Raw genomic sequence first — 15347 nt, forward strand, 5'->3', positions numbered from 1 at the left:
TTATTTCTTTTTCTGCAACTCAGGTTAACACCAGTACGCTAATTCCCACAATGAAAAAGAACTTGTTCAGTTAAGTGCATCTAATAAAATAACATCACAGTAACGTTTGCCTATTGGGCACATAAACTCGCCCACACCACTTCAAGGCACAGTAATTTTATGAATGCCTCGTTCACCATTAACAGTGGTTGGATAGACGTTTTCGCAAAATGTCTCTTGAAATGATGAAATAAATCATATAATATTATGTCTTTTTTCTTCCCTTTGCCAAGAGGGCTTTGTAGTCACATAGGACATAGATGTAATACTAGTATTTGTCAAATGTCGATGGAATGTGAACGATATAAACTTTCGGCTTTTCGTACAACGTACATCTTCATTCGTGACCAACTAGTGTCGTTCCGGGACAAACTTGCAGGTTACGGAAAGGGGCGAGTGGTGACGAATGCGTACATTTTGTGGAAGGGAATCAACTGGTTCTGCGATGGATCACAGATTGCGCACGAGACGGGTCCCAGTCGCCACACAGGTGGCTCGATGTTGTTTCACAATATCCAGGCACTAAAACACCGCTAACAGAGTTATTTCTTGAGTATCTATTTAGATTTGGTTTGTATAACGTTTTATTCTTTGTATATTACCTGTTATGACGAATGTCTCTTTCGCGGATATTATTACGGGCCTATCATTCAACAGTGTCTCCTATTTTCGATATAGATAGCCTACATAATATCAATGTCGAGTGCTATATAGCTACCAGCTGGGTTGTCTGTGGGGGTCTGGTATACGTTCCCATGTTCCTGGAGTGGCGAAGTCGTATACTTTGGAAACTAATGCAATACCTGAGGAAAATAGCATGCAATAAGTACCATCATATGCTGAAATCCTGAATCTTGAAATTGAAAGAAGAAATGTCCGGAGATCCTGCTGCTTTTATTAGAAAGGGGTCATGCAGTATAATCATCTATACCATTATGATAAATACCCTTATCCCATTCAACACCAAAGCTTCGTTTTAGATATACCATAGTCAGAGCTCCAGATAAGCTTTTGGTGTTGTGGGTATTTTACCCATGCATTTTAAAATCATTGGGTATCAGTAATTCTATCTGGGTATTCAAATTTCTGTTACCCACTAGTTTTTACACATGTGGGTATTTAAAGGGGCATTGATCTAACGCAATTCCCCGGACTGGTTGTTGCCTTTGTTATTGTTTTTTCCCTGTGAGTACCCGGATGATACGCAACACAGCTGAGCGTGACCAGAGACTGGGCTACCGTCTGCAAGGACAGCTAATTAAACTTGGAGGGTTGAGGCAATATTTGTTTTACGCATTTTTGAACACTGATTGGTTAACTGTGATCTATAAAGATTTCGACAAAGGGCGCATGTTAATTAATTTCTTCAGCCTAAACAAACAGACAAAACTACAGCGGAGCTCATCGGATGTCGTCATTTGGAAATACCCCAGATGGTTATAGTTTAATAATAATAAAAAAGTATCCATGCAGTGAAAGCATTTTCGGATTTCGGATTGCGTCGATAATACGATTACTACTCCCTTGTTGTCATCCACGTTTTCTGGTATAACCCTACACTTGTGTATTTGTCGTCATTCACTTGATGCTCAGTTAATGAATTTATTACAGGTACAATTAGAGGTAGCACCACTTAGATTACCTGACAAAGGTTCCCGTTTGGCATTTATTGTGTCTGGGGTAATTATTCAATCTAAATCCAGGTTTGAAGTGGGGTGAAATGTGTGTTATGTAATATACACGTGGCAGCCCAGCAAGAGGTGAATGATCAGTTGATTTACTTTTTTTGGTAAATCAACGGATCGTTCCTAGTCATCAAAGGATTAACAGAAAATACGTTGATTGATTAATCACTGTTATCTTGCACAGTGGATATGTCAACAGTTAGTGTTTACATGTCTAGGTTTACTAAAACAAAGGGAATACACTCATATCATGGCGTGAAGTGCCGATGTAAAAACAACATACTTTGTTCAAAGGGTTCACTGATAATACGTTGATTGATTGCTCATTGTTATCTATCACTCAATGGATTTTTTAGGAACCGTGGACGTTATGAAAATAGTTGTCACGTGGGCTTTCTCAGCCGACCCTTGAGACTTGACACCTATGTGAAACACCTGAAACAATCCAAGTGATCAGTTGAGAAACGAACACGGGTTATAATATCCCGAAACGATATATATCTTTTAAAATATTTGATTGTTACAGAGACAAGAGACATCGAATAAGTTTCTTTGTACAGCTGCAGATGAGTGGGATATTGTTCCTTTGTGTGGATATTCACGGATACATTCCTCGAACAAGGAAGCTGCCTAAAATTTATACACATAAATTTGGCAGGTTGTAATTATGGTATTTGCATTTTGTTTTCCTTCATTTGCTGTAGCATTGAACCGATTCGTTCTTGTTCCGCTACGTCTTGTTTGGGAAATTCTTCAATGCGCGATAGACGTTGTTTTCACATGTCTTTTCCTTTGTAAGCGTGTATATATTACCGTCAATTTGTAAAATGTGATTCTCTCAGGCAATTTATAAAATGTGTAAATATTCCAGTCATTTTGACTGAAAAATCTGTCCAGATTGACTAAAATTGATTAAGACGATCAAAAGGGCCTAAACACATCATAAGCAGATTATTATGTAGGATTAGAAGCCAAACTACATAGAAATGTACTTTTCAACGTAACATTTTCAGTATCTTGGTGATGACATTAAACATCAAAATGTTTGGAAGTCGTTATCATAATAATACAGATGGAAATGTTTGGAAGTCACTTTGTAAAATAACTGAATATTTAGGCGTTTAATAAATTTGAAAATGTTACACATTTTTACAGTAAGAAAATATACACACTATAAAAACAGCAACGCTCAGGTGAAATATTTACTTTGTGTTGCAAGTCAAAATAGTATAAACGAAAATCGCAAAATTACCAAGCAAGTGACTTCGTCACCATTACCGATGCTACCCACAAAGATACATACATTTCCTTATTATCTCGAAAACTGTATTTCATTTTGTTAATCAATGTGACCATACGCCCTTAGTACTACCCATAAAAGTGACTAATGCGCTTACAAATGGCGCAGCAGAGGTCGCGAACTACTCTAGATTTCTGCTATACATCCGGGTACTCACTGGGAAAAAACAATAACAAAGGCAACAACCAGTCCCGGGGAATTGCTTTAGATCAGTGCCCCTTTAAGTTAAAAATTTAAAAACACTATTCATCTAGTCCCTGCAAACTGGTGTCGTGTGGGTTCGAGAGCTTTATAGGATTCAAAAATACCACGATACTTCCACAAGAAAGTGTGATGGCAAATGATCATGATGTAACTGTCATCATGGAGTTTGGCAAGGTTGACGGAATGCCCATTTATAATTTCAAAATAAGCTGCTCATTTGCTAATCGAAAACGCAGGGTTACTTCACAATATTTTGATGGGGTTTTTTTGTAGCGTATCCATAATGATATTTGATACGCTTGGATTTTATTTTACTGCATATTTTTGCATTTCTGATGCGTATTTTACGCAGATACGCAGCTTATCTGGAACTCTGCATAGTAGTGTCCATGAATTGACATGACACTAATAATAGCCCTTCAATCATATTACACCGAGAAGTACTCGACTCTTGTTATTGTCTGCCCTCTCAGTACATTGATGGTTTTGTGTGTTTTTATAATTTCCGAGTGAGACATCACATGCCAGATTCAATTCTCAAACCACAGTGGAGCCAAGAACGCAAACACTGCTCTGAGTGAACTGGCTTCAGTTATGTTTTTTATGAGAGGAAAATTGAAGAGAAATCTTGTGTGTTTTTCTAAGGATGAGTTACAAAATACTAATTGCCAGAGTGATTTGATTAGAAGCCATGCAGTGCTTATCAAAGCCTAAATTACAATATACCTCGGTTGTAAGAAGCAAATCACACTCCTACCCAAAATTCCTTGTGGCCAGTCTAGTACCCTCATCACATCGTCATGGCCTTCGCAGTTCTTTCATGTTTTTCATCTGTTTCATTTTGATAGAGTCTGCACATGTAGATAAGCATAACCTTCATTGAGAAAATATTCTAAAATATGAAAAAGCAATTCCATTTGCATATTCACCCTCCACATGCTGGCATCGAAGCCCACCGGAGAGCTAGCGATACAGTCACTTTGATGTGTCAAGCTATATGGTCCTGTACCTCACTGCCGCAGTTGTAGTAGTATGTCTATATAATTATGCCAAACAATATGCCGAAAGGTTTGCATAAGGCTCGTTTGTTCTTATTTCAGAATAAGTGTATTTGTTTACAATCAAGAGAAAAGTCAGGTCATGTGATAAGCCTACAGCCGCAGTGTGGTCACTGGAGCAGAAAAATTCTCGCAATATAAGCTGAGCAGAGCCAAGTAAGCTAGGATGTTATCAGCTATTATTTACAAACAAAGCTTCAGAACAGTCAATGTCCTGTCCCTTTAATACCCAAGATGGGGGCACGGGTGACCCGGTTGTCTAAGGCGCCACGATTCGCTGTGCAGAGTTGCGTCCCTTGGGCACGCCAGAAACCTATGATTGTGGGTTCGAATCACGGTTCGCCCCGATTATGTTTCTAGGTTTGTCAGCACCATACCCGTGCTCGTGGGTTTCACCGAAGTGGTAAACGTCTGAGACCTGCATCACTTCGGGCTTTCCTCCTACATTAAGCTGACACGCCGTGATATGACTAGAATAATGTTAAAAGCGGCGATAAACCTAACTCACTCACTCACTCACTAATACCCAAGAAAACAGCTTTTCCAGCTGGAAGTTCATTCAGATTGAAAGTGAAGTCCTCTATTTGAATTATGTCGAGGACTCACTTGAAGGAGACTGCTACTTTAAGGAGATATATGCTGAACTCTCTAATTGTCCAAATTCTTCAATGAAAGCAGTAAGGTCCCTGAAATAACGCAGTTCTAATGTCTGTTGTCCAGGTGAGAGTGTGACACACTGACCAACAGTGATGGAGAACTATGTGAAGGGGGAGACGCGGGAAGTGGAGGAGCCCGCACCATTCTCGGCCCTCCATGACAACGTGGTGGAGATGAGAGTCAGTGCAGGCAGCAAGATCAGAAATATCATGGGATATGCTATCAAGAGGATGAAGGTAAGTTCATGGGGATATGCAGTCAAGAATATGGAGACATGATTGATGGATGTGCTATCAAGAAACTGGTGGTTGGGTTGAGGCATATGTATGAAGAATATGAAGGTAGGGATAAGGGATATGCGATCAAGAACATGGAGGTAGGGTTGAGGGATATGCTATCAAGAACATGGAGGTAGGGTTGAGGGATATGCTATCAAGAACATGGAGGTAGGGTTGAGGGATATGCTATCAAGAACATGAAGGTAGGGTTGAGGGATATGCTATCAAGAACATGGAGGTGGGGTTGAGGGATATGCTATCAAGAACATGGAGGTAGGGTTGGGGGATATGCTATCAAGAACATCGAGGTAGGGTTGAGGGATATGCTAACAAGAACATGGAGGTAGGGTTGAGGGATATGCTATCAAGAACATGGAGGTAGGGTTGAAGGATATGCTATCAAGAACATGGAGGTAGGGTTGAGGGATATAGTGGATTTTGACCCTTGATAAATAAAAGTGAGTGGTCCAGGTATTAGAATGTGAATGAGGATTCAAACTTAGACAAAATTATTGCAATGCTGCATGCTTTCTGACCTGACCACCAGAAATCAATTTCTTTGTTTTCTGTCAGTTTGCTGAAAAATATTTCCAAATTAAACTATGAGTTTTCCTAGTAGGTCAATGATTTCATTGAAATACAACGTTACCAATGTATGTTTATTTGGAGGGGGACTGGTCACAGCTGTGAAGGTCAGAAGACTATGTATATGTACTATGTGTGCTGTGTACAACGTAAAGGAGGTGTATGTGTTGACAGGAGCCTGATGTGAAGCAGATCACATGGAATGGGTCAGGCCATGCCGTCAACAAGACCATCTCCTGTGCTGAGATCATGAAGAGGAAGATCAAGGTATTAGGGCTGGGACAGGTCCAAATTTACTACCCGGATACCCCACCCCCTATAACCCAACCCTACACGGGTACCCCACCCCCTATCACCCGACCCTACCCGGTTACCCACTGTAGGTCTCAGGAGATGTCTCTAAATGTCTGATTGGGAACATTTTGGCATAGCCCTTGTAAAACGTATTTAGATACGTGTATTAAACAATCTGGTCATTCGTACACTGAAGTTGAATTAAGTTTTATCTTTATTCAACCATATGTAAAATCAGAAGGAATGGGTGCATAGTCAGAAAGAAATGCGAACATTAGTGACTTGTAGTGTAACATGTCTTTTAAGCAAAACAACTAGTTTGGATCTCATCACCCCATAAATGTTATATCACTGGTAAATTGAGCTCTAGTCTGTCTCCCAGACCCTAGAGAATAAATTTAAAAAATAGTCCAACTCAAATGCAAAATGATTCAGCAAGTCTACATTTGCTCAGCCCTGGGCTCCATTTGAATCTTTATTTTTTTATTTTGAATCTTTTTTGAACATATTTTGAAATATTAAAGATAACTTTATTTCTGTGACTAAATGTTAGTCAAGGTGAGCTTTAGTACCTGTGGAATCATCCAGATGCCCTCTTACAGTTATGATATGCCCAGATATGATTGCAGTACAATTTTTATACATCACATCACTTCAGGAGGAATCCGTCGCCCAATACTCAATGGGCCAAGGGAGATAACTCCTTTGAGTATCATTCCCAAAACACTTTTACATTCACTTGTTTGTGTTTTTCACCTGAGTGACAATACTCTTAAGATCTTAATTTTCAAACTTAACATGTTTGTAAGATTATATTTTTATGTTTATTTTCAACCATCGACTATTTGGGAAAATAAATTTGCTTACTAAACAATGCTTAATGTTTTAATAATACCGTATTCGACGTAATAAGCGCCCCGCTCTAATAAGCGCCTATGGCGATATTTATTAATATATTGGCTTGCGAACAATCCCAGTTAGCACCCCTTTCGATTGATCAATGTACACAAGACTTATTTATTTGTGTATAAAAGGCACTCGTGTGTTAAATGCACCCTTAATTATCGGCAATTAAATTCTGGAAAAATATATCTGTCGTATATAAACATTTCAGGCTGTCAGCATAAACCACGAAATGTATCTTTCACCAAAATACCATTCGAATAGGAGACCCCTATTTCTAATTTTGAGAGCGCCCTGGACGCTTATTACATCGAATACGGTATATACCAACCAAATGTCAATAAGATTTTGAAGAAAAGGTCTTCATACATCATGTTCACTAAATACAAAGACGTTTCTTAAAATGAGAAGTTTATGATCCACTTCCCTTCCCCCTCTATGGCATCTGGGTTAGAATAGGTCCCTAGCAGGCTGTGTTGGTCGGTCTCATGGGCAACTAAATAGATCTGTTGGTCAGACTCGGTGACTTGGTTGATTGTGTATCTTCATACGTAGATGGGGGCGGTTGGGTAGCCTAGTGGTTAAAGCGTTCACTCGTCATGCCGAAGACCTGGGTTTGATTCCCGACATGGGTACAATGTGTGGAGCCCATATCTGGTGTCCCCCGCTGTGATATTGCTGGAATATTGCTAACAGCGGCGTAAAACCATACTCACTCACTCACTCACTCACTCACTCACTCACTCACTCACTCGTATGTAGATGGTGTGGATCGATGCTCGTAATATCAATCACTGGATTGTCTTGTCTAGACTGAATTATTTACAGGCCCTCATCTTGTAGCTGGAATATTGGAGTGTGGCATTAAATAACAATCAAACACAGCACTCTCATTCCTTATTTATTGTGATTATAGATTTTCCTGAAATTTGTTTTTCTTCCAGGGTTTGCATCAGATAACCAAGATAAGATTCCGAAGGTCAGTGATTCCTTGTCATCATCTGTCTTCCATCTGTAGCCTGGTGGTTAAAGCGTTCACTCGTCACGCCAAACACCAGGGTTTGATTCCCAACATGGGTACAATGTGTGGAGCCCATTTCTAGTGTCCTCCGCTGTGATATTGCTGGAATATTGCTAAAAGCGGCGTAAAACCATACTCACTCACTCATCTGTCTTCCACAGTAGATTGTGACTGTGTGAGGTCAAGTATTCCTCACTACTGATTGGTCGATATGAATGAGCATTCAAATCTAATCATAGCAATTTTATGTCAGACCCACATGGTATTTTGTAGGGCTGGGACGAGTCCAAATTTACTACCCGGGTACCCGACTCCCTATTACCCGACCCTACCCGGGTACCCACTGCAAGTTTCAAAGGTTGGGAACAAAATGTCTGATTGGTAATTGTTTTACCGCAGCCCTGGCTAAAAGATACAGAAACTATTTAGATACATGTATCAAACAGTCACATCGTGCGTTCACTGAGGTTTACTGAAGCTCGAACTTTACTCAAACATATACAAGTCAAAAGGAATGTGTGCATTGTCAGAAGGAAATGCGAACATTAGCGACTTGTAGTGTAGCCGATGAGCTTGAGTGAGTTTTTCTCATTTAACAATATATCACGTGACTAACCACGGGTCGGGGTAGTCCTGGGGGTACCCGGGTCCTACTCAGGACCCACCCGACCCGAGTACCCGAGTTACCCGTCCCAGCCCTAGTATTTTGAATACCATGTACTTTGCTTAGATGTCATACATGTATTGATTTTTTCATTATGTATTTATCCAGGGTATTATTCTTCCTTTATGATAAATACATGTCCCGGACGTATTCGCCAACATTACTTTGTTCATGTTGTTATGCTCTGTCTTATTACTCACGACTAATTTGATTGATGCTTATTTCTAGTGTCGTGTAATTTAAATGAGGCTTAAAACAAAGTTGGTGTAGGGAATGGGTTCAGTGTATATATGCCAATAGAACAATACCTGTATATCATTCCAGTGTTTAATATGCCTGACTGCCCGGGACGGGATGCTTTTGTCTTGAACGGTCAACTTTTAAAACATGCACATTTGATTGTCTTGCTGATTTTTGTGGTATATGAACCTTATTATAGTTAATATTAAAATAAAATTTGTATAAATTGTTCTGTCATAGCAGGTTAAAATAGAATGAGTATAAAATATCCTTGTCTGTAGTTATTTGTCTTTATCGTTCAGCCCGGTGTAAAACATTTGTGCTGGCAACTTTATAACCAGCTGGAATTTATAGTCAATAAATAGTCAAGACGTTTCAATGCAATTTGATTTGAATATGTGTATTGTGATATGTATGGTATCATTATGTATGTATCGTGATGCTTATCGTATCATCACCTTGCTGTATCATTTCACCCCGAATAACTGAGGATTAGAAATGCTTCGGTTGGAAGTAAAGACCGACATTGGTGATAGTTTCTTCCGCTGAGATTTGAAATTGATTTGAGAAAATGTACCAAAATGGAAACTACTTAGACATTTAAAACAATTTTTTAGGAATCCTATTGATATGTTTACCATATTGATGAAATTAATATTACAGTGTACTGTGAATCATTTCAGATGACAACTACTGACTACAAAAGTCCAGTTTCTACCCTTGCCAAACTAGGCTGGATTTTCTGGGCTCGATCATAGCGCCTCTAGTGGCTTTTACCAGTTATGTCCCTTCTATGCCCCTCCTATTGACCAATCAGATTCCACCACTGATATCACTTGCATTTGCTTCAAACAAAATGGTAGTGCCAATTCAGGACGATGTGATGGATGATCAAGATCTATATTGTTACAAGACAGGTCTTACCCAGTGAAGTGCATCAAATCACTTGAGCACCTTGATGAAAAACATGAAAACATTTGGAAAATATTTGTCAACGCCCAGTTGATGGTACACATGCTTTGAAAATCCTACAGTTGACTGAAATGTGAACGTTGAAAGCCATGTTTAATATTCGGATGTCGATATCGTAACACGTTTCTGAGTGGACTATGCATAGACTTGTTAGTCCAGCCAAAATGTAACTCCATAATTGCAGCATAGTTTGGCAATGCTGGAAACTGGATTTTTACAGCCAGTTAACTCCCTTGCCTTGGGAAGATGCCCATTGTGAGGTGATGTGATCATCTGACTTTACACATCTTTGGGTTTTTTCCAGGATAGAAGAATTTTGGGAACCTAAGATGGAAGGCTTGGAAAGGTGAGTTGGAAGTATAGCCTTGTTGCCAAGAACCAGTTTGTTTGTTTGTTGTTTAACGCCACACTCAGCAATAGTCCAGCTATATGACAGCGGCCTGTATGTACATACTCAAGTCTGGACCAGACAATTCAGTGATTGACATCATGAGCATCAATCTAAGCAATTGGGATACAATGACAGTCATCAACCAAGTCAGTGAGCCTGACCACCCAATCCGTTAGTCGTCTCTCATTACAAGTGTGGGTTGTAGAAGACCAATTCTACCCTGGTTCTCAAACGGGGCAGTATTACTGATCATGACATTTGGCTCTCAGAATGAACTACCTCTGGTTTATCCAGGGGACCTTATCTAAACAGGACTTGTGTGGGACCCACATCTGTTTAGACAGTAGTCCAGATTAGACAGAAGTCTCATTTCTAGTGGGGGTTATGTCTCACACAATATGACGACATTAGTTTGAAGATGTCAATCATCCATCGGATGCAATTAAAATTACCAATAGCAAAATTCTGAAGTATTTGTATGTGCTTTTCTCTCTCATAATTGGAAGAAACAGGGAGAGATTCTCACCACTTGATTGTACAAACCCACGCACGACCTATTTAGCCAAGGCCAAAAAACCCACATTATATCATGTTATATCTTGATCATGTTGATGAGCTTATCGGACATGCGAGTGAGATGTGTGAATAGTCAATCCAGATAACGGACCATTAATTACATAATAATTTGATCCTTACTCCAACAATTTGTGTCTGGAATACAGAGTGAAGGAAGTCTGGAATTGACAGAATTTACTTGAATATAAAATTGAGTACTTGGCTTTTTTAATTGTGTGAAAGGCATTACTTAGATGTTGATGGATGACAATGTAGACACAGTTTATGGATAACAACTTCTTTAATACTGTAAAAAGCCACGTTTCAGTATAGATCCTTATACCGTTGTCAAGCATGACTGTCAGTCTACCTTGAGAAGAAAATATATTTCCATAACTATCTGTGATCAAGCTGAAACTTTGGGGAGTTGTAATGATTACAAGTTGCTTTTGGGCAGAATTATCTGAACTCAGTTTCGGCCTATGTTCCCGATGTTACTTTCCCAGTCAGTGCTGCAACTAAACAAAGGCATATTTATGTGGCCTCCATGGTGTGATATGAATAGCCTGCTGTTATTTCCAGGTTGAAGGTGAATCGAGACATCCCTGCTATCTCAATCCTTCTGTCCAGGGAGCCAGTCAACACCAGCCAGCCCGGGTGAGGACATGGTGTTTTATAGGAAACAAAAAGGGAGTTAAGTCCCATATTCTACGAAACTAGCATGTCACTGCACTGTATTCTTGTTGTGAGCATATTCTGAGGCAGGATAGGTTCCCAGCACCCAATGCTTGCTCCGTATTCAGTTTTCCCCGCACCCAATGCTTGCTCCGTGTTCAGTTTTCCCAGCACCCAATGCTTGCTCCGAATTCAGTTTTCCCAGCACCCAATGCTTGCTCCAAATTCAGTTTTCCCAGCACCCAATGCTTGTCTCCGAATTCAGTTTTCCCATTAGCCAATGCTTGCTCCAAATTCAGTTTTCCCATTAGCCAATGCTTGCTCCAAATTTAGTTTTCCCAGCACCCAATGCTTGCTCCAAATTCAGTTTTCCCAGCACCCAATGCTTGCTCCGAATTCAGTTTTCCGAGCACCCAATGCTTGCTCCAAATTCAGTTTTCCCAGCACCCAATGCTTGCTCCAAATTCAGTTTTCCCAGCACCCAATGCTTGCTCCGTATTCAGTTTTCCCAGCAGCCAATGCTTGCTCCGAATTCAGTTTTCCCAGCACCCAATGCTTGCTCCGTATTCAGTTTTCCCAGCAGCCAATGCTTGCTCCGAATTCAGTTTTCCCAGCACCCAATGCTTGCTCTGAATTCAGTTTTCCCTGCACCCAATGCTTGTCTCCCTGTCACCCAATGCTTGTCTCCCTGTCACCCAATGCTTGTCTCCCTGTCACCCAATGCTTGTTTCCCTGTCACCCAATGCTTGTCTCCCTATCACCCAATGCTTGTCTCCCTGTCACCCAATGCTTGTCTCCCTGTCACCCAATGCTTGTCTCCCTGTCACCCAATGCTTGTCTCCTTGTCACCCAATGCTTGTCTCCCTATCACCCAATGCTTGTCTCCCTGTCACCCAATGCTTGTCTCCCTGTCACCCAATGCTTGTCTCCCTGTCACCCAATGCTTGTCTCCCTGTCACCCAATGCTTGTTTCCCTGTCACCCAATGCTTGTCTCCCTATCACCCAATGCTTGTCTCCCTGTCACCCAATGCTTGTCTCCCTGTCACCCAATGCTTGTCTCCCTGTCACCCAATGCTTGTCTCCTTGTCACCCAATGCTTGTCTCCCTATCACCCAATGCTTGTCTCCCTGTCACCCAATGCTTGTCTCCCTGTCACCCAATGCTTGTCTCCCTATCACCCAATGCCTGTCTCCCTGTCACCCAATGCTTGTCTCCCTATCACCCAATGCTTGTCTCCCTATCACCCAATGCTTGTCTCCCTGTCACCCAATGCTTGTCTCCCTGTCACCCAATGCTTGTCTCCCTGTCACCCAATGCTTGTCTCCCCGTGCAAGCCCCAATGCTTGTCTCCCTATCACCCAATGCTTGTCTCCCTATCACCCAATGCTTGTCTCCCTGTCACCCAATGCTTGTCTCCCTGTCACCCAATGCTTGTCTCCCCGTGCAAGCCCCAATGCTTGTCTCCCTATCACCCAATGCTTGTCTCCCCGTGCAAGCCCCAATGCTTGTCCTGCTATAAGCCACTGGATTGACAGGCCAAGACTTAATTCTTCAGTGCCTACACTACTAAAGCTTGAATATTGCAAACTGTGGAAATCACCATTCCCTCACTGACATGTTCATGTTGCAGATACCAGGCTCCCGGGTCTCAAGATGCAGCATGGCTAGATCGGCCCCAAGATAAGAAAGGAACCAAACACAAGCCAGGAGGACCGCCAGCCGGCAACACAGGTCAGAAGAGGAAGAGGAAACTCAGGAAAGACAAACCAGACAACCAAAATGTTAAGAATGCTGAAAAAAAACTGGACACACGTGCTTCAAGTGCAGCAAGCTAGCTCCTGCTGTCTTATAGATCCGTGGACAGAACAGACAGACTCATCCTAATTCTTGTTCCCTGGTGAACAATTGATTGGGTGCTAAATGACACATTGCTCCCAACATTTGTGGTGGTGAAAAATCCATTGTGAGGCTCTTGATGACAGACAGATCTCAATATATGTCCCTGGTGAACAGCTGATTCAAGGGACGCATGACAAAAGCCAGCACCTAACACCTTGTCCTGGTGGACAGTTGATTCTGAGGTGCTCCATGGCACACAGCCCCCAACATTTGTGCTGGGCCTGGCACAGACTGATCCCAATTTCTTGCTGACTTCAGGGGTTCTAAGGGAAGTACTGCTGAGATATTCAGGCATGAAATGTGTTGGTAACTGGGACAGTGGTCGTCATGTTTTTGTTTTGTTCGTTTGTAGTTTAACGCCGCACTCAGCAATATTCCAGCTATATGACGGCGGTCCGTAAATAATCGAGTCTGGACCAGACAATACAGTGATTGACATCATGAGGATCAATCCACGCAATTGGGATACAATGTCATGCATCAACCACCCGATCCCGTTAAAAACCTCTTATCCCAAGCAAAGTGTCCTTTTGCAGCAAGCATGGGTTACTGAAGACCCGTTCTACCCCGAATCTTCATCGGTAGGTCGTTATGTAAGGCAATTCGCTATGCAGTTTGCTTCCCTTAACTACACCAATTAACGTGGGTTCAAATCCCAGATCCAACATTATTCTGATGCTTGGCTGTACCTATGTTCACCAAATTGTGTTGGTATCACAACAGTTGTAAGCATCGAAGACCAGCATCACAATAGTTTCTCCCACATTAAGCTGACATCATGATATGATTGACATACTATGTATTACTCTGTGAAAGAGGCAGTAGTTAAGACTCCCTTTGTTTTTACCAATAAGTTCAGTGACGTCACAAGCCAGACATATACATGCATGCATGTTTGATAAAGTTACTATGGATATGCAATACAGATTTGAAATCGATTCAGTTTTATTGTCAGTTCTAATTATGCTTTTGTTATCTGCAATTTTGAGTTGCAATCCATTAATTCAAAAGGTTTTGTTCATTTGTTGCATGAAAAATATTCCAGACTGAAATAGAAATGACTGAGGATGTAATAAGACTGCTGTGCTGTGTCTAGTGGACGACACATGCTGGTGAGGAGCCTCGGTATTTGCTGACAAAACAAAACAGATGCAGGCAATGCCTAGACATCCTGAAGTAATCCACATGACTTTGTAGGATCTGGGCAGAATAGGTCTTCAGTACACCATTATTGTGGTAGGAGCTGATTAGGAAGGATCATATTTCTTCACCAAACTTGGCACATAGATAGGTCTAATGGTGAACTGGTGCCTTTGGATAGTTTGAGATCTTTGAAAAGGATCTTTTTCAAGTTTCCATGGCAACTACTTTGACTGAAAATTGGGTTAGTGCTTGTTTCTTGAGCATACCAAGCAGAGATTGGTTAAATGTTGAACTGGTGCCTTGTGATAGGTTAAGGTTTTTAAAATATACATATTTTTGAGTTTCATTGGCAACAAAATATATAAATAGTTGACATATTCACGACAAGTATTTACCATTGCGGGGGATATGATGGCATTGTCTTCTTGTTCAATATTAATTTGGAAATAGACATAGGTGTAAACATATTTCACTGACATAACCCTTACCATTAAGTTTAACTATTACTTTTATGGTGAGATCTTCATTCAAGTTAAAGTATTAATCAATAAATATAATTAAGCAAGAATTGTGTCAAAGCCTGTCAGGGGCAACCTATCTTTTGTTTTCATTCAATGGCTAATTATGTGCAGGCCCGAAATCACAACTCCCAGAAAAACATCCTCTTCTGATTTTACGATCAAAGAATTTGATGTGCATACAGCTTTTGTTTAACCCGGCACTCAGGAATATTCCAGCTATATGAGTACAGTCTGTAAATAATCGAGTCTGGACCAGGCAATC

The 15347-nt window shown here is 40.8% G+C and overlaps 1 protein-coding gene across 2 annotated transcripts; it reads left to right on the forward strand.

The window, feature by feature from the left end:
- The first annotated feature begins 455 nt into the window (after window positions 1–455).
- Window positions 456–14359, forward strand: LOC124143092 (ribonuclease P protein subunit p25-like protein). 2 transcript variants are annotated; one of them, XM_046511885.2, is made up of 7 exons: window positions 456–609; window positions 5007–5179; window positions 5981–6073; window positions 7948–7982; window positions 10205–10246; window positions 11429–11503; window positions 13153–14359. In XM_046511885.2, exons 2-7 carry the CDS (start codon window positions 5036–5038, stop codon window positions 13355–13357), a joined length of 594 nt encoding a protein of 197 aa, XP_046367841.2. In that variant the 5' UTR covers window positions 456–609; window positions 5007–5035; the 3' UTR covers window positions 13358–14359. The 2 variants fall into 2 exon arrangements, with proteins under 2 accessions (XP_046367841.2, XP_048243757.1); XM_048387800.1 differs by lacking the exon at window positions 456–609 and adding an exon at window positions 4315–4442.
- Window positions 14360–15347: the final 988 nt, after the last annotated feature.

Source organism: Haliotis rufescens, unplaced genomic scaffold (assembly GCF_023055435.1).
Source record: "Haliotis rufescens isolate VD_foot unplaced genomic scaffold, xgHalRufe1.0.p SCAF_10, whole genome shotgun sequence".
Classification (NCBI taxonomy): domain Eukaryota; kingdom Metazoa; phylum Mollusca; class Gastropoda; order Lepetellida; family Haliotidae; genus Haliotis; species Haliotis rufescens.

Excerpts from the sequence above, each read along its gene's own strand:
- LOC124143092 (XM_046511885.2), top strand. The coding sequence starts at position 5,036 with ATGGAGAACTATGTGAAGGGGGAGACGCGGGAAGTGGAGGAGCCCGCA. Across the intron at positions 5,180-5,980 it reads ATGCTATCAAGAGGATGAAG|GAGCCTGATGTGAAGCAGAT; the intron begins GTAAGTTCATGG and ends ATGTGTTGACAG. Across the intron at positions 11,504-13,152 it reads GTCAACACCAGCCAGCCCGG|ATACCAGGCTCCCGGGTCTC; the intron begins GTGAGGACATGG and ends TTCATGTTGCAG.